Source organism: Heptranchias perlo, chromosome 12 (genome assembly GCF_035084215.1).
Source record: "Heptranchias perlo isolate sHepPer1 chromosome 12, sHepPer1.hap1, whole genome shotgun sequence".
Classification (NCBI taxonomy): domain Eukaryota; kingdom Metazoa; phylum Chordata; class Chondrichthyes; order Hexanchiformes; family Hexanchidae; genus Heptranchias; species Heptranchias perlo.
The window spans coordinates 58,981,879-59,000,953 of NC_090336.1; the positions used below are offsets into that span (position 1 = coordinate 58,981,879).

Sequence of the window (19,075 nt, forward strand, 5' to 3'; positions counted from 1 at the left end):
TTTCTATCAGCCCGGTTGATGTTATTGCTGATCGACTTTGGGAGCTGCACAAGTGACCAGGCTGGTAAACAGGGATGGGAAACAAATTGTCTCAAAACATACCGCCCCCGCCCTCAAAAAAAGGTATTAACAAATCAAATACAAGTAGCATCTGTGAAAACAATGCAGCACGACCCGCAGCGAGGACTATAAATGTGGAGAGAGAGCAGGCCAGGGATAATTGCCAAACCGAATCACTAACCGAAATGAACAAACTTGTCAATTTCAAAACTAAATAGCCGTCCCTTGTTGAACGGCAATAAACGATCAGCTGATGCTCCCAGCAAAAACATGTCAATCTGCACAGAATAGGTTCAACTCTTCGAGATATTAATAAACTCAACGAGTTGACTTTTTTTGGCGCTTGCTAAGAAGCAAAATAAAAATGTTTATACTTCATTCTAGTAAAGTTTGGGATTTTTAAAAAAACAGTCGTTAAAAACCTGATTATTTCCAGAAAGTTCGTAAGCGGAGTAGGGGGAGGCGAAGTGCAGTAAATTGGATGCCATCCCAGTTAAAAGGAAAACAAGGCACGGTGTCCTTCTGTCTCACCGACTTAGGTGTGTACAGCTTTAGGGCGTATAGTTGCAGTGATAATGGGCTACACAGGGTGTGGAGCTAGGTACATAACGGTGATAGATGAAAGGTCCCCCGCCCCCAATCCCTTACACTGAGGTTGGAGCTGAGTGAATTTGAACGAAAGACGTTGTTAAACGATGAAAGTGAATGCTAAACTTCGATCATTGATTGTGCCATTTGATTAAAGATCCCGAAACCAATTAGCAACATTTTAAATAAAACTTTCAGACTTGACAGTTTTCTCGCACCATTCCTTCCTCTATCATTAAAGAAATGAGGGTGAGGGGAGAATTCAAACTGCAAACGCCCATCCTAATGACTTGGCGTGCGGTTCGGACTCATAAGCGAAGTTTGCTAATCCTGACAGCAACTAATGCGGAACCAGCAGAAAACAGGTCCCTATTCCAGCACAGAAACACGACGAACGCTATCTTCTCAGCCATTAGTTTTCGTACTTCTAATGCACGCTGTGCTATAACTTTATTTCAGTCCCAAACGCACAGTATAACTTGGGACAGTGTTCCACTTTATTAACGAGCTCGCTCTCTATACCAACACGATTTATTTTCCCCAAGGTCATTTTGAAGTGTCAATACTTTTAAAGGTGCAAACTTGGCAAGTCACCTTTTCCTGTTCCCTCAATATCCAAAGAATAATTTCAGATTCAAATCAATTTCATCACCGCTCAATTTTTTTTACTTTACATGTAAGTCCCGTTCTTAATCTTCGGTTTGAATAATCACTTTTAAACAAAACAAATGACCTCAAATGATTTAGAAATTATTTTGAAATTTCCAAATTTGACTTTCCAATTTGTTTTTTAAATATCCTCCCTTTTGAGAGATTGGGCTTTTAACTTTCTCTTCGCGTTTGTTTTTTTTTAAAAAGAAATAATATTTGTTTAAATCAACTGATTAACTTATATAAAACGGTTTTGAAATTTGCAACTTTTTGTTGCATCGTTCCCACATTTTCCTGGGGGGAAACTGTAAGATTTTTTTTAAAAATCCTGACATGTACACATTCGGTTAAGTTAATGTTTTGTAAAATATATCAACTCAAACACCTGACAAGCCCCGTCCTCTCATTCAATGCTTTTCTCGTTTGTTTTAGTCCCTCTCTAAAAGTGACCCAACATCGATTCCAGTCACACCTCGAAGGAAATTATCGAAGAATCGTACTGTGTAACTGGCTGTAAAAAATCAATAATATTTTAAAACACACACATATATTTTCCTTCCATATTGGTAATGCCTAAAATGTAATTGGATTTAAAGTTAAGATTAAGTACCAGAACACAGCAGCTAATGCTCAGAAATAAATCAATTTTCCTTCCTCGAAATCATGTAGCGAAAAATATAATGGTCGTCAATACAAAATGACATTATATTTAGAGCGTACTTGTGATCTATATAGAAGCACACGTAATCTATGAATACTCAATAAATGATGCGGTCTCAGGTGATTGTTGTCTTTCAGTATTTTTTCATGCTTACTGATTAATGGACCTCTCCAACTTTCCCAATACCTTGCACATGAGTATTTCGAACTTTTGATATGGCTATAACATTTTTAGGACATAAAGAAGAAGAAATAACGCGCCATGTTAGGCGCCAGCTCCTACATTTACTGGCACAAGTCCTTTCTAAATTTGCTAGCACGGCGTTTATTTGCTCAAAAATATACCATTATTCCAGTTAAGCGTAGTCATTAGAAAATCATTAGGACGTAATCAGAAAGTTAAACGTCACACAGTCACAATCCCAAACCCTTTGCATTTTCCAAACTCCTTTTCATCCCCGATGCCAGTTTATTATTTACGAGGCTACAAGAGAAATAAATGTCTATATTTTTCACAAGCCATTCTGAAGTAAATAATTAATAGAATCATTTCGTACACTGTAACCACGCTATTTCACTCTTCTAATGATTTAGGAATGTTTGCGAATGCAACTGCGGCAAGAAATTTTGAATAATTATAATTTACAGCTCAATATATTTCAGCTTGTATACAATATACAGGAGCAGACTGCAAACTCATTCTTTAATTTACTGTTACAAGATCTGCATAGGAACTATTCCTATGCAATAAAATCATCACGGCCACTGTTTATTGGTTATATACCATTAGTAAATTGACACCAATCTTTTTTTAAATGAAAGTCTGCCAGTACAAATGCGTTGCACAACTGTAAACAATTGTTTGCCTTAACTATTGCTACAAGGCTGCTCTCCTGATGTTCGTCTAGCTTTCACCTGCTTGTATGAAAACAAATCTCGGTTGTTCTGAACTGGTTTTTAAAGAAAGCAAATTAACGAGATCGCTGTTTAACTGACCGTCGGATTCCTGGACCGTGTGAAAATTAAAAGGAAAACATGTCAGGCAAAAAGTAATTGTCTGCGAGGGGAAAGTTCATTAACGTTTAAATGGCCGTTTATGCGCTGCCCGCTTCTTTAATGGATTGCGGTCTGTCACTTTCGAACTGATGCTTCTCTCCTGTTCTCTTGTGTTTTTTTTTATAAAAAAGCTAATAGTATATATATATAATCTCTTCGTCGCAAATTTCCTGCACATCGGCCAACAACCGTTTGTGCGTTTTCAAACAGATTAAGTAATTATTTGATTGTTCAAATTTTCTGGGGTAAAATTGTAACGTGAATAACGAACGGTTTAGTGTAGCTGTTCTACACCGCCCCATCTACAAATCACACCCAATTGACAACAAGTTAAAATAAATTGCCCCATGTCTGAACATTAATTCCATTATAATGACAATACATTTTTTTAAATCCCCAGTTTTAATTTATGCAAAGATTTCGCCCCGATCATTTTGGTTCACTTGGGATGTTACTCAAATGATAAATTAAATGATTTATTGCCGAATTAAAATCTTTAAAATCGCAACGACGAAGAGATGCAATTATTAAAAATCAAGTAACGATTTAGATTCTGCTTTGGAAACCCATCCGCAGATTGCATGAGACTTAGATCTCCGATTAATACTGAAACATTTTTTCTTGCAGAAAATATAAACTGCCTGCGGTTTCTTGTTTTGTTTCAAATATTACAATAATTTCATTCCAGGGAGTCAATTTCGCTCCCTTTCCGAATATGTATATATTTTAAGTGTTTAAATGTAGTTTGCGGCTTATTCTATATTTTACTTTGACTTACTCATCTGATCCACAGACTCCATTAATGCAGGATAACCTCTTCAGAAAATATAGGGGAAGTTTGGTCAGATATACACTGGCGTTTTGACGTGAGTCGAATGACAGCTGCATTTGGTATTAGGGATGAATTAGCCCCCCTTCTCCCCACCCCTCCCCTCCCTCTCCCCCTCCGCTCTTCTCTCGCCCACTAATCGACAGCTAAAGCACACACATACAAAAAAAATAGCATGGAAGGGGAGTTTGCCCATGTAACAGGGGAGGACGGATCTCTTCTGAAAGTTAGAGACTCCACCTCCTCGCAGTATTTGAGGCTGGGAGTCACCAATCCAATCAGACACATGTGGCCAAAGTATTGCTGGTGCTACAACACCCACATCTCGCCATCCCATCATACACATCACTGACAGCCTCAAAAAACAATAACCCTTCAGATCTCTCCATTGCGAAGAGCCTGGAACTTTCACCAACCGAGGACACTAGTCTACTGAGATACCAGCCCTGGGAATATTTTATTGGAGGGTGGGAGGGGGGACGGAAGTCTGACTGATTTAGAAAGAGAGAAAAAAGAAATAAACGATTGATTCGTATTGGTTAAAGGACAGTGTGGATACCATGGGTTCCGACGTGCGAGATCTGAACGCTTTGCTGCCGGCAGTCTCCACTCTGACCCCGGGGAACAGCAGCTGTACCATGCCGGTGAGTAGCGCTCCCCAATGGGCTCCGGTGCTGGACTTTCACCCGGGCGCTTCTTACAGCGCGTCGATCGGTCACTCGTCCTTCATCAAGCAGGAGCCGAGCTGGAGCGCCACGGAGCCACACGACGACCACTGCCTCAGCGCTTTCACCGTCCACTTCTCCGGCCAGTTCACCGGCACGGCCGGGGCTTGCCGCTACGGAGCGTTCGGGACTCCTCCGCCTCCGACTCAGGCACCTCCGAGCCAGGCGAGAATGTTCACCAACGGCGGCTACCTCAACCACTGCGTGGACACGCAACCTCCAGCCAGAAACCATGGTAAGGAAAGACGAAAAAAAAAGGTTTCACCATTTCCTCCCTCCCCCACACTTTTAGGAAATTAAATCAGTGACAAAACACAGTGAAAGCAAAGGCATAAAAGTTATACTGGATGTTAACATTCTGCGTGTCAACGAGAACTGTTTAAGTTTAATCCCTTCAACAATGTTCTTCGGGACGATTTCACTTGTTAAAAGGGTTTCTCTTAACCTCAACTATGCTGAATGTGACAACAGCAAAAAAAAATAAACCAGACCATAGACAGGATTTATTCAAAAGGGAGTGATACCTTGTGTTAGAGTGTTGATGGTGTTTTAGCTCCAGAAATGCAATGGTTAATGATATATGGATCCGTGTTTCAGAGCGTCTCGAAAAAAAAGGTTTGGATCAGTGCTGCAAAGGGGTGGGGGAATCAAAAGCAAAGTGTTTTTAAGTGAAAGAGCAAAGCATTTATAGTGAAAAAACACGGAGGGTAGATAATTATATGTAAGACTATCTCTCCATTTCTAGACTTGCATTTCTATACAACGTCTCAAGATGCTTCATATACGCGTTACTTTCTGAAGTGATGTGACTGTTATTGAGCAGACGTTGTGTACAATTCTAAACACAGATCTGGGCTGTTTTTGTTATATTAATTTTCTCAGGCCGGATTCTGATTTATTGGCTGCACACTGTTTAATTCCAGCACGCGGATTAGGTGTTTTCCTACCCCGAATTTCACACGGCCAACCTTTATCAGTCACACTTTGAGTCGAAGCATTGATCCTTGTTCAATATTGTTTAAAGGGCGCTCCAATTGGCAAAGGGAAAATTAGATTGAAATCATGTCGTTTGTGGGGGTGGGTCTTTTTTTTGGGGGGTGGGGGTGGTAAATGCCACGAAGAACAATATGCCAGTGTGTTATTGTAAACTTCAATGAGATGTTCACATCGGTGCAAAGGCGTTTGATCTAAATCGCACTTAACGGAAGCGGGCAAAAAATTAATCACTAACCAAATTTGCAGACATTTTCTTCGTAGAAGTAGAGAAGTAAATTTTGACAGTGCTTTCTGCAGAATTAAGTATCAGAAGAATATTAGGACAGTTTAATGAATTACAGATGATTTCTCCTTTCTCGTTCGCCCGTTGCCAGTTATATCGAATTAAATAATCTCTCGTTTTTCACGCCTTGTACTTGCAGAGTCTCGTTTTCTAATGCAAAAGTGATAGGTGGGAGAAATAGTAATACCTGAAATAGTAATACCTGGATGATTGAGCAGAAAAGAAACCCGTTTTCCTTGTTTGAAAACATTGTGGACTATATTGAGACTGAAACAAACATCTGACGTGCTTGAGATCATTTATTTAATATCTGTAACCCTTAGACAACGTGAACGCTTCAATTGATGTGGTTCATTTTTTAAAACATTACGCGTAATCTAGTTTTTGTTAAAGCGCAACATGTGTAGACCGGTTTGCGTTAACAGGGTAGTGCGTGAAATGAACCCCAGTGATTGGGAGTGGCAGCCAACTGAATGGGAAATGGAACGAAATCCTAAAACTATTAAAAGCACAAGCGTTAGTTTTAACACGAGGATCCCACTCCCTGTTTGTACAGAATTGTTGGCAGTTGATACTAGTGACTGTTGCTGCGTTGTATTCATTGAGGAAAACTTTTCGGTACAAAAACAGAAGTGGATTGTTGAGAGGGCACACCGCGGGCATTAAGGAGAGCTTGTTATATTTAAACTGTATATCTCCTTTCTGTATCTTTGAGATAGTTACACTGCCGTCATTAATATAACATTTGTTTTCGTTTAGAGGAGTTCTGGCGAAAGGAGTCTTGATTTTTTTAATCTGATATCTTTTGCAATTTAATCTTTCACTTTTCTTTGCAAATCAACAGAAGATAGTTTTACTTTATAACACGGACAGTTGATTTACTCCGTGTGTGCCCTCCATTCACATCTTTCAAAGAAAAAAGACCAGAAATAGAAATATACCCCCTCCCCGAGAATATTTTTGTTAAATGGAACGCAAATTCCTCCTTGCGCACGCCGAAATAAATATCAGTTCAACAGGAATCAATCTTTTACAAACGAAGGAATGAAACGAAAAGGGCAACCAGACTGTCCGTTTGACCAGAACGCCTGGTGCCCACAGAGCAAGGTGTAATTCACCTGTCCAGAATCTGTGAGCGGAGGGTTATATCTGCATTAACTGGGTGTATTGACGATTGGGGGGGGGGGAGGTCTTTTTTAAGGCAAAGTAATTTTTATTTGGGATTATGACACCGTGACTTCCAATATGTATTTGAATGGTTGATATTTGTTTTTGGTGGGTGGAGGCTCGCGTGGAACATGAACGCCGGCATAGACCAGTTGGGCCGAATGGCCTGTTTCTGAGTTGTAGACTCCATGTAAGGTATAGGGGTAGGTTGCAGAGTATTGAACGGATGAGCGGACTTGGTATAAACCTTCTCAAGGCTGCAAGTTTAACAGTCTGACTGATTTTCTGGTCGTGGGAAAAGCGCTACCTTGGCTCAAAGATTACTTTCTGCCAAGTCTAGGGAGCGAAATGTTCAAACGGGACATCTCTCTGACTTAAGATCCAGCTGCACTCCTCAAGAAGAACGAGAGTCTCTAAAATCTGTACACAGATGTACTGAGGGGGTTTTCAATTATTTTTCAGCACATTCTAATCAATTCAATTTTTTGACATCCCGATAAGACCCTTAATTGAAAGAGACCTTGCCATCAAATAATTTGTTCAGAACCGAAAAGAAAAGGGGGGGCGTTATCACATTCCAAAACTGTGGGTTGAGCTAATAACCGGAAAAACCGCAGCCAAAAAAAAATCCTTTTGCTTTGAGCAAAACTTGAAGGTCATCGGCTGACTTGCTATCGCCTCGAAAAGAATAGCCTCAGTGTATTCTCTGCTGCATTTTCCAATACACTGGACTGCAAAAAAATGCTACAATTATTCCTCAAACTGTAGACTAGATAATGCAATCGTAAAAAAAAACACACAGCCATTAAACAAAGGTGTGTTGTCTGTTCAACTGTTTTCTTTTAAAGGTTCAGTGCACAGGAAGATTAATACAACATTCAAACACTGTTTTAAAACACAACCGATATATATATATATCTAATACGATTGCATTATAAAATCTTGCAATGACTATTGGAAAAGGAATCATAGGAACATAGGAATCTCTGAACAATATGTTTTGTCTTGCCCTGCAATTGAACGAAATGAAGGACAACTATTTAGGATTATTTACCAACACAATTCCTACCTCCTGATTTGGAGATCGGTTTTATTTACCTATAGTGTTGGCATAATTTTCTAACTCAAACTGGAAAATGAGGTTGAAATGATTTTAAAAAGACCCGCTATCGATCTCACTCTTTACCAAAGCCCATTAGAAATATCCCAGATTGTGGGTTGCCTTGAATTAAGATAACTCGATTTTTAATTTTTAAAAGTACCCAATTTCGACCAGAAGAACTTTCCAATTATTCTCCAAAAGGTGCCATAAATTAGAAATAAAACTCAGACTGTTATATTTAAGGATTTTCACAAACAATTAACGGGAATAATCCTACAATGAGAACCCAGACGACTCACAATGTGAATGTACTAAGTTTGCCCTGTGCTGGTACACAGTGTAAAGATGCGCTGATAGATTTTGGTGATAAAAGACACCGATATTCTCAGATGTTTTTCGGAAGGTCTTCAATAGTCTGAGTGAATTTAACAATTGCTTTATATTTTTCTCATTCCGTTATATTTTCGAACTTTTCGCTCAATAAAAAAACTCCGAAACTGTAACACTGAGCGTACAACACCGCGACGAATTATCGATCAGGTATTATGTACACTGCTGTGTTTCATCCGTATTGTATTGTCTTCCCTATGCACATAGATCGAGCGGACTCGAGCACACCTGTATTCCAAAGAAGCTAATCCCTCTGCCTTTTTGTTTACAACACTGTAAATCAGATATTTGTTAAATCGCATTTGTCAGAAATTTACATTATGATAATTGTGCATCTTTTGGGAAACAAAACATTATTTCGTGCCCATAATAAGAGTTGGCCGATGTGGGGAATCTGAATTTCTTTTTAAACATGTGGTAGATAAACTTACAAATGAAATTAACGCCCTGCCCGTGCTATATGGGAGCAGGTTACTGTGGAGAACATCAATGATCGGTAACTGGGACAATATGCAGCTTGATAGACGTTTGCAGGTAGCTCTAAAAGACGAAATGAAACCCGTTCACTTCGGGCTCGAAGCTGTTCTGGTAACGCACGGCAAGGACGTGACACCCCAATACTGAGAAATATCGAAACTACGGAACATATTCACGGATAACGGGAGTTCCTGTCAAGCTACTGCTCCGTTTGCACATAGTCAAAACTTTCGCGCAAGGGTTAGAAACATTTGGAATTTAGATCTGAAAATAAAAATAGTATCAACACTTGGGAACACGACTTGTATAAGACGCGTTTCATGGGCTCATGACTAATTCAACAAGCAAACCAGAATATTTTCGCTAAACACCGGTTCTGCCCAACAGATCCATCAAATGTCCATTTAACTCTGGCAAGGAGATTCGATTTTAACCACATCATAACCAATATAACTGCACCGTATAATTCACTGCCTGTGAAGCCTTTGGGTTGTTTCTGAGAAACACGATCAAGCGCCCAATACATGCGAGCTCTTCACGCGTGTTATTGAAATGTGCGCCCATGGACCATCTTGAGGGCGCGAATCGACGCAGGATACGGCGCAAGTTGCCCTCCAGCTGATCTTATTAACGAAAGAGATTCCTTTCTAAAAACAAATTATGACTTTTTAATTAGATCAGGAATCCGGTACGTTAAAAAGCAGTCGGGATAATTGAAAGTCGGCGGTTGATTTACGGCGGGGAGTCCTGGTGGGGTCAAATGCAGGCGCGGAACTTTTTCTGTCACTTCGGGTTTCTCACTTTAGCTTGTTTATTTTTTCTGACAGAGGCAATTTGCGTTATGTGGTGGGAGGCAATTTAATTTTATGTGAAAGGGGAACTTGTGTGGCGGAGGCCCTTCAGATTCACAAACCCCGGTGTTAATTAGTCAGGACCAGCAGAATCATACTATGGAAACAGGAGCAGAGAGTTATCATCTATCCGACAGATGGAGGCTGTCTTTCACGAGATGAATATTATTATAATAACAAACTATATGCACCCTAATCAGCACTATCAAAGCAGCACAAGTCAAGCCTTCCTGTTATAAATTACACATTTATTAATTTGAACACCATGTCCCTTTCGTGTTTTGTTTCAAATCACTGATAAAACGCTCGGTTTGCTGTATTTTGAGGATGTATAATTGATATTTTTAAGCGTGTAATAAACCCACGCCAACGAAACCACGCGGCAGCGTTCTGGGGAGGGGTTTGTGTTCAATATTGCAGCCGCGTTTTATCATTTCTCCTTGCATTCTACACTTGTGTACGCGCACAGGTAACATGCAGACTTTAGGAATTACAGTACCACGCACCATCAATTCAAATAGCTATAAGATGTAACCTTTTCCCAAACACTCTGGTGTTAATGTGCTGTGGTATATATATATTAAACAGGTGAACGCCACATCATAACGCAGAAACAGAGTGCCGACGGTATGCACAATGTGAAGATTTTACAGAACAGGTTCGAAATCGGGAGTTAAGTTTCATCTCTGAAAACACAATTTGCATTCTGCACGGAACTAACGGCGATTTTCACTCATTAGGAATATTCCCTAGTTAGCCATCCATGCAAAAGAGTTCGTTTTGCGCGGAATATTCGGAGTATCGCACTTTTTTGTTGTCATAAAATTGAACCTGCACAATCACTCTGAGACTTATAAATTACACTGAATGCGTTTGGCATATCTGCCCCACTTTGAGGATATTTTCGAATAAACTTTTTTAGAAGAGGAAAAACGCCACGTTAATCGAATCTGATTTTTATTCAGCTTATGCGACACAAAAAAAGTACCCCTAAAGTAGCATTCAAAATTTCTTATAAACTTCAGCTAGCACTAAATAAGCATACTTTTATAAGTTAATTGCATTAGCTATAGAAGGTATTGATTCAACACTCTCAGCTCTAATAACTTTCCGGGGTGTCAGAGCTGAGTCCTGAGTCTCTTTCTCGAATCTATCATTTGCAGATTTTTATGCATACTTTATTGGTTAGTTGAGAATATTTGAAGAATAGACCAACCTACTAATGGTCAATAAATTAACAATTCACTCGAAATAACGAAAAATGATCAAGTACGGTTACATGGCTACGATGCTATTTATATTGTAATTATACACCGGGGGGATTCAAATCCAGACTTGAAATAATTGTAAATCTACTGCAAAACCATGGAAAATTCTCATTTATAATAGTTTACTCAATTTTATTAGTAGCCATATGCCTCGTAGGTACAGGATTTCTTTTGTTGAATTGTCTTTTGTTTGATATAGGCCGACAACCAAAGATAGCGAGCTATCAATGTCTTGTAATAGCATATTTGCGGAAAAATTCAGAACCGGAGGGGACCCAGTACATCAATTGCTCAGAAAGTAGGTTCTACTTAATAGCGCTAAGAATTTCAGGGAACTGACCTTCCAGCGGGTGGAGTCTGTTTTTAAACGCAGAGACCAAACACCAACAACGCCGCATGACTCTGTGTTTACTATTTACAACTTTCCTACTGCACCATTCTTGTTTTGTGAAACTCAGTGGCGCATATTTTGTCCCAATTATTTAGGATACATCTTGGAGCTTAAATGTTCAACTTCGTATGAATTCAACTGTGTTTTCTGCCGTGATTTTTTGTTACCCGTTTAAAAAAAACCCAGCCAATTTCATACATGAAAGAAAAATAAAGACTTGAATTGAGATAGCGCTCCTACCACGTCTCTGGATTCGTAATGTTCATTTCAATAAACACACACATTCGGTAGAAGGATACGTTTAGGCACCCACAGAATCTCAGTATTACCGCTAATATGGAAGAGAGGAATCTAAAACAAAACACGAAGCGACAAATCGCATCTTTTTGCATTGCAGAGAATGAAACGCTTGGATTTATTGTAAGAACGTGTAGATTTGATTTTCCACCTATTGTTATCAAAATGCTTTGACCCAAAAATTTTATTGTTCTACAGAAAAAAAACAACAATGTCTCGAGGACAGATTTATTTGTCCTGCGGGGTCTCCAGCGAATCTTGCCGAAATTCTGGGACTAAAATAAGCAGCTGAAATGATTATCAGAGGCGAAGAATTACGCAGTATTCATTACTGCATAAGAAAGTGCAGAACAAAAAAGACTTAGTGATATTCCTCTCCAGGAAATATATCTACTACATGCTTACCTAAGGGATTTATTTCAACGAATTTTGAACACTATTCAATTAAAACCGAAGAATATTAAAGGAAAAAGAAAATCTCTCTGGTAGTAAAGACGGTTTGATCAATAACACTTAATAACAGATACTATCAAGTTAATCATTGCAGAAATTCTTTTAGATTTTGATAATTTAAGACAGTCCAAATTGCAATTTTTAATTAAAAAAACGAGAAAGATCAAGGGTCATTTTAAGGAGTCATTTTTTGTTTCATTCTTCAGAACCTCACCCCAGTCTTCTGGATGGATGGGGTAACAGGCACTGCAATCATGTCTTGTTATTTATGCTCAGTTATCTTCACTTCTGAGCTACTAAAGTCCTTTCAATACAATTTTGACACCTGACTCATTAGCACTAGAATCAGGCTTGTATTCCTGCATTCATTTTTGTTGAAAACATATCAAAGTTTTTTAAAATTAATCTTTTTTTTGGTTTTACTGCACTAGATGGCAGTTTACCCAATGCTCAAACATCTCCTAAAGAGACATTTCTCTGGAGCTCTTTAATAGCTCTTGTTTTTCTCTCCAAATTTGGAGATCGCGTCTCTTTGATGGGTTTGTCCAGAATTGCTAGAACATCTAATTTTGTTTCGTCAAGATCCTTCACTATTTAAATATTTGTATCATGCCCCGTGTTTTTTTTATATGAAGATAATAACTTAAGTTCCCTCATCCTGCCTTCATAACACAGCTTCAGGGTTATGAATGACCCTAGTTACTTTTCTCTGTGCTATTATAAAGCACAGATGTGTTTCCAAAGACCATTATAGTAAGCTAATATCACTCCCTTGGAGTAATAATCAATGCTTCTAGCCAAACACTGTATCATTCTATTTGTATTATTAATTGTTGTGCTACACTGTGGAGAAGGTTTTAGTGAAGGGGTCAGCTACCATTCCTAAATTATTTCCTTTTATGCTTTTTGCAAAGATTTGCTTCTTGTACAATGTAACTTTTATCATCACATCAATAGGGCAAAATTACATTCTGATCTAAAGCAATGTGTGCTCTTATCAGTTTTCTCTCTTCTCATCAAATACTTAGAGATAAAATTGGATTTTGTTGTGTGAAAGAAAGTGATTTATGATATTACCTAATGATCCATTGGGTTTTGACTAAGTAAAGAATAACAGAGTGCTCTGGGAGTGGAGCTGAAAGCTGTAACACAACTGAATGCTTCTGACAACATCAGTGAAGACTTGAGTTCACCCCAACTAACTATGGTTTATAAATTCATCAAAATCCAAAGATTGTATTACATCCTGTAGCATATTCCCAGACAGCCATTGTTTTATGTATTTACAGGTAGCATAGGTACAACTCTCCTGGAGTGCAGACATGTGAAAAGTCATTGTAGAACAGGAACACAAGGTTATGGGACGAATGGTTCTTTTGGCACAAGGATTATCTGAGCAGAACTATTCATGTACACAATGCACAAACTAACTGGTGCTCGGACTTTCTATAGACATACTATAAATCAGCACTAGATTAGTGTGTTTCAAATAGTATTCCTATTATGTGGACCTGTCACTTCTAGATAGTTTTTCACTTAAATTAATTTTATGCAGTTTTAATAGGTAACTCAGTATCTGGAATAGAGCCACTTTATTCACTGATTACACTTCTGATTTATAATATAATAGAATTTTCCATTTTGCAATTGCATTTTGCCACTGGGCTTCATATAGTTCTGCCTTACAGGTTAATATATTCCATGTTACTTCCATTAACTTTCCCCATATAGTTTTTTTAGCTTCTAATGCCGCCACCAAGTTTTATCATTTGAGTTCTTAGTAAACTTGACACCAAGTTTGCTGATTTGGTTCTTATTCCTACTTATTGTCACCAGATGGATTCTTGTGTTCTGTTTCCAAGGCCAAGTTTTTTTTAACATGATGAGAGATTGAAACAAGAACTGTGACACAGATAATCAAAGGGAATAGAGAATGTAATGTAGAAAAGGAAGAAAAATATGGATTGTGATGTGGGAAAATGACACAGGAAACAAAAACTAGCATCACCTGAAGATATAAACCTACTGCAGGGTTACGCTCATCGAATCATACAGCACAGAAGGAGACCACTTGGCCCATCATGCCCATGCCGGCTCTTTGAAAGAGCTATCCAATTAGTCCCACTTCCCTGCTCTTTCCCCATATTTGTCAATCATTAAAGTGCCAAGATTCTCTAGACTCTTTGTAATACCAATTTATGCAACATATAATTTGGTTTTGTGCATATTTGGTTTAACCAATGTAGATATCCAGTTTACACTATCATGAAGGTCATTTTTGGTGATAAGGAAAGAGGAATAATGGAGGACTGATCCCTGTGAAACTCCACTAATCATGTCCTTATGTGAAAGTGTTGAGTTCTATGCTCTGTAAATGTAAGGCAAAAGCTTTAAAGCTAGAAATTTTAAGCACAACTACATATGTATATTATATAATTACCATTTGTTTTCTATTTTCCATCCAATTTTCAGCTCTGCTTGTGTTTTCATGAGCAACCACCCTCTCTAAGGTTATAGTTTTTGTACAGCCACCAGTCTCAGACCAATATTTGTAGCATGCAATCCTCAGTTAGCAGACCAGAGTTATATTATCTGCCGAACCTTGCACTGAGCTCAGCCATAAGGGAATTCTGCACATGCATGTTAGACAGACATATGAAGTTCCTTTCCCCAGGTGGTAATTTATTTTAATGATAGGAGGGAGCAAGTGGAAGCATCTCATTTCTCGTAACATTGGCAAAAGTCAAAACTACATTTATAAATTTCCCAAGAGGTCCACTAGATTGGCTGGATACTTTTAAAATGTGGCTTAACATTAATTCCCTTTGTGAGAGACCTTACCAGGTGCTTTGTGAAAGTAATAATATTGAGCTATATAATATTCCCTACATTGTCTTTCTTTAATTATGCTTTTACAGTCACAAAACACAAAAAAGTTTGTAAGTCATGGATTACTCCTTATAGATTTATGCTCATGAATTAACCATTTATGGTATTAAGTCGAGACTGTATTATCCTTTGTACTCAGCTCTCTTTTGTCCTCTTCTCCTGAAAGTGGTGACTCATGCTCAAATAGTCTTGAAGTCTTCCAATACATTAACCAAATAGGATTTTTCATCTGTGTGCCCTGATCGAATCATAGTGAGTCTCAGCAGTTCAACAATGAGACAGCACAGCTTAGTTCATTCCAGTCCTACCTTAATATCTATACAAATGCACTTTTAGTGGTCACTGGATACAGATCAGGAGCAGTACCCTTACTGATTTTCATTGCCTGTTCTACTAAGGTACCTGCAATGCAATGCTAGTGTCCCAGGTGAGACCAACTAATTAAATGGACCAAGGATTAAATATGGAACCTTCCTGGCTGCATAGGAATGGTCATTTACCCAATGGACCACCAGGGAGCCCTATAATAAATGTAGATAGTGACCACTAAAAGTGCATTTGTATAGATATTGAGGTAGGACTGGAACGAGCTAAGCTGTGGTGTCTCATGGTTGAACAGCCTGCTGAGACTCACTATGATTCTATTAGGGCACACATGGATTAACTAGTCCTTCTTGGCGTCATGCCCCAGGGCTTGCTTCTGCCCTGTTCTTAATAACCTATATAGAAAGGGGATCTTTACCAAAATCATTGCACCCCCCCACCGCCCCCCCCCCCGCCACCCACCATGGTGCTTTCAATTCCTTCAATAGCCACAGATGCTCTTCCAAGTTTCGTACTTTTGATTTTTAGAAACATTTTTAATTTACATTTCTACTTTTGACAAACACATCCCCAGAATACCTGAATGGAAGAGGTGGAATATGATTTCTATTCATTGTAATTACAATTGAAAAACTATATTTAAAATGTTAGCCATGCAGAAATCTACCAGGAGATTGGTTTGTTCATCTAGCACAACAACTTGATCTTTGGTTTACTTAATTATAAATACATCAACAGCACCATTTTCTTTTCATTTTGACGTATCTTTGGGTCTCTAAATTTTCTTTAGCAACCCCAATATTTTCTTTCCTTACATTACAATGGTGTCTACACTTCAAAAGTACTATATTGGTTGTACAGCACTTTAAAACGTCCTGAGGTTGTGAAAGGTGCTATATAAATGCAAGTTTGTTCTTCTTTCTTTCTTTTGTTTTTATTCCAGCCTTCTTTCCTTTCCTGACTCCTTCAAATCTTAAAAATATTTTACTAGTCTCAAATCATCACCGTAAGTCATTTCTTATGGAGGCATCAGCTCTGCTATAAAACTTTTAGGTCTCTAAGCAACTTTGCCCCAAAGCCAAAAAGGAAATCTCGCCAATCGTTACTATGAGCTCCTCAAGTGTTTGTCTTCCTATCACATCTGTGACTGTCCACTCCTCCTACTTCCATCAACAAGCCTCTACAGGGCCAGGTTTAGCAGTTGAATTCCTCTTAGCAATTGCTTCTTATCATAAAAATAGCCTGTCATTCAGCTAAACCTACCATTTTCCTCATTCGAGACAATTATTTTCTTTACAACTCAGAAACTTTGGTGATGCTGGTAGCAAAATACTGATTTGAAATGAGTACTGTGGAGGAAAGGGAAATGTTGTGTCTTTTAGTTACAATGGATATGAAAACATTTTGATTATTTATCCCATATACTAACCTTTAACTACCAATTTGACTACTTGGATCTATATCTTGGATTTATTTTCTGGATACAGAAATGACTAAGTAACAGGAAACAGAGAGTAGTGGTGAACGGCTGTTTTTCGGCCTGGAGGGCGGTGTACAGTGGTGTTCCTCAGGGAACGGTACTAGGACCTCTGCTTTTCTTGATATATATTAATGACTTGGACTTGCGTGTACACGGCACAATTACCAAATTTGCAGATGACACAAAACTTGGAAGTGTAGTGAACAGTGAGGAGGATACTGATAGACTTCAGGAGGATATAGACAGGCTAGTGGCATGGGCGGACACTTGGCAGATGAAATTTAACACAGAAAAATGTGAAGTGATACATTTCGGTAGGAAGAATGAGGAGAGGCGATATAAACGAAAGGGCATAATTCTAAAGGGTACAGGAGCAGAGAAATCTGCGAGTATATATGCACAAATCTTGAAGGTGGTAGGGCAAGTTGAGAAAGCAGTTAAAAAAGCTTTCGGGATCCTGGGCTTTATAAATAGAGGCATAGAGTACAAAAGCAAGGAAGTCATGATGAGCCTTTATAAAACACTGGTTCGGCCACAAGTGGAGTATTATGTCCAGTTCTGGGCACTGCACTTTAGGAAGGATGTGAAGGCCTTGGAGAGGGTGCAGAAGAGATTTACTAGAAAGATTCCAGGAATGAGGGACTTTAGTTACGTGGATAGTCTGGAGAAGCTGGGGTTGTTCTCCTTGGAACAGAGAAAGTTAAGAGGAGATTTAATAGAGGTATCCAAAATCATGAAGGGTCTAGACAGAGTAGATAAAGAGAAACTGTTCCCATTGGTGGAAGAGTCAAGAACCAGAGGACATAGATTTAAGGTGATTGGCAAAAGAATCAAAGGTAACATGAGGAAAAACTTTTTTACGCAGGGCGTGGTTAGGATCTGGAATGCACTTCCTGAGGGGGTGGTGGAGGCAGATTCAATCATGGCCTTCAAAAGGGAACTGGATAAGTACTTGAAAGGAAAAAAATTGCAGGGCTATAGGGATAGGGCGGGGTAGTGGGACTAGCTGGATTGCTCTAGGATAGAGCCGGCACAGACTCGATGGGCCGAATGGCCTCTTTCCACGCTGTAACTTTTCTATGATTCTATGATTCTATAAAACTGTATACCATCACACAATTTTATTGTCACTTCCTTCATAATTACAGCTAAATTCATTTCTTATTTCTACTTCTGCAGTTATGAATTCTCATCAATGTATGTCTAACATTATGCGACCAGTTATGGCTAAATATTCCCATGCCCCCAAATTGAAACCTAATATGGCATCTCAACTGATCGCACGATGCACAAGTTGTAAGTAGTGGCTTCATACTGAATCTTCCAATTTTACTCCTCATGGAGATTTGACTTTTCATAGCCTTCTTTATTTGCTCAAACATTCTTGCATCTACCTGGTTACTTTCCCCTGGTAAAGTTTATCAGTCCATATAACAACTTTCTTAACCTTGTAACCATTCAAGTCAACCCCAAATCATTTCTGCCACAAATTTCCATGAAGGAGATGCCTTATTTTCCAATCCTGTTTAACAAATAAGATTATCTAAATAAGTCTATCCGGCTCCTATTGTGTTAGCTCTCTTCTTGCTTGGACATTTTGATCTAGTCCTCTAGTTTCAGCTAACTTTTGGTTGTCCCAATTATGGGCATTCATTCTTTGTCTACATATAGGACTCTTTCTTTATATTTAAGTTTAGTTGGAGCATTGATACTACAACTGAATAGAAATACTTTTATTTTTGTTATAAATCTTTATCCACTGTTTTCCTTTTCTTACACCTCATTCATATTCTGTTTTGTTTCAACTTCCTTCCTCCTTTTATCCTTGCCTTTGCCGTTCGAGGTTTCCTTCCAATGACTCACACGTCCCGTATTTAGAAATGTCCCACATTTGTCTTAACTGCTCTGGTCCTTGGCCCAGAATATGACCACGTTCACCATTGGTCTCCTCACCTTCCCGAGCTTCCTTTTTCTGAATCTCCATTGTTTTTATTTGGAGGGAGGACTAGTTCAGCCGTTTCCATTATGATGCAGTCGAGCTAGTTAACATGCAGCATGCAAAACAAGTCAAATATAACAGTATTGTTTTCTAACCACTGTGGAAACTTTTTTCTATAGGTTAAACATAGACAGTGAAG

The 19,075-nt window shown here is 38.7% G+C and overlaps 1 protein-coding gene across 4 annotated transcripts in view; it reads left to right on the top strand.

The window, feature by feature from the left end:
- The first annotated feature begins 4,111 nt into the window (after positions 1-4,111).
- Positions 4,112-19,075, top strand: part of LOC137328063 (Wilms tumor protein homolog) — a 90,961-nt gene continuing 75,997 nt past the window's right edge. For 2 of the 4 annotated variants that reach the window (XM_067994187.1, XM_067994189.1), the window contains exon 1: positions 4,112-4,804. In XM_067994187.1, the coding sequence (XP_067850288.1) occupies positions 4,405-4,804 (400 nt within the window). In that variant the 5' untranslated portion in view covers positions 4,112-4,404. The remainder of the gene's footprint in view (positions 4,805-19,075) is intronic. The other 2 variants (XM_067994185.1, XM_067994186.1) reach the window with 1 other exon arrangement.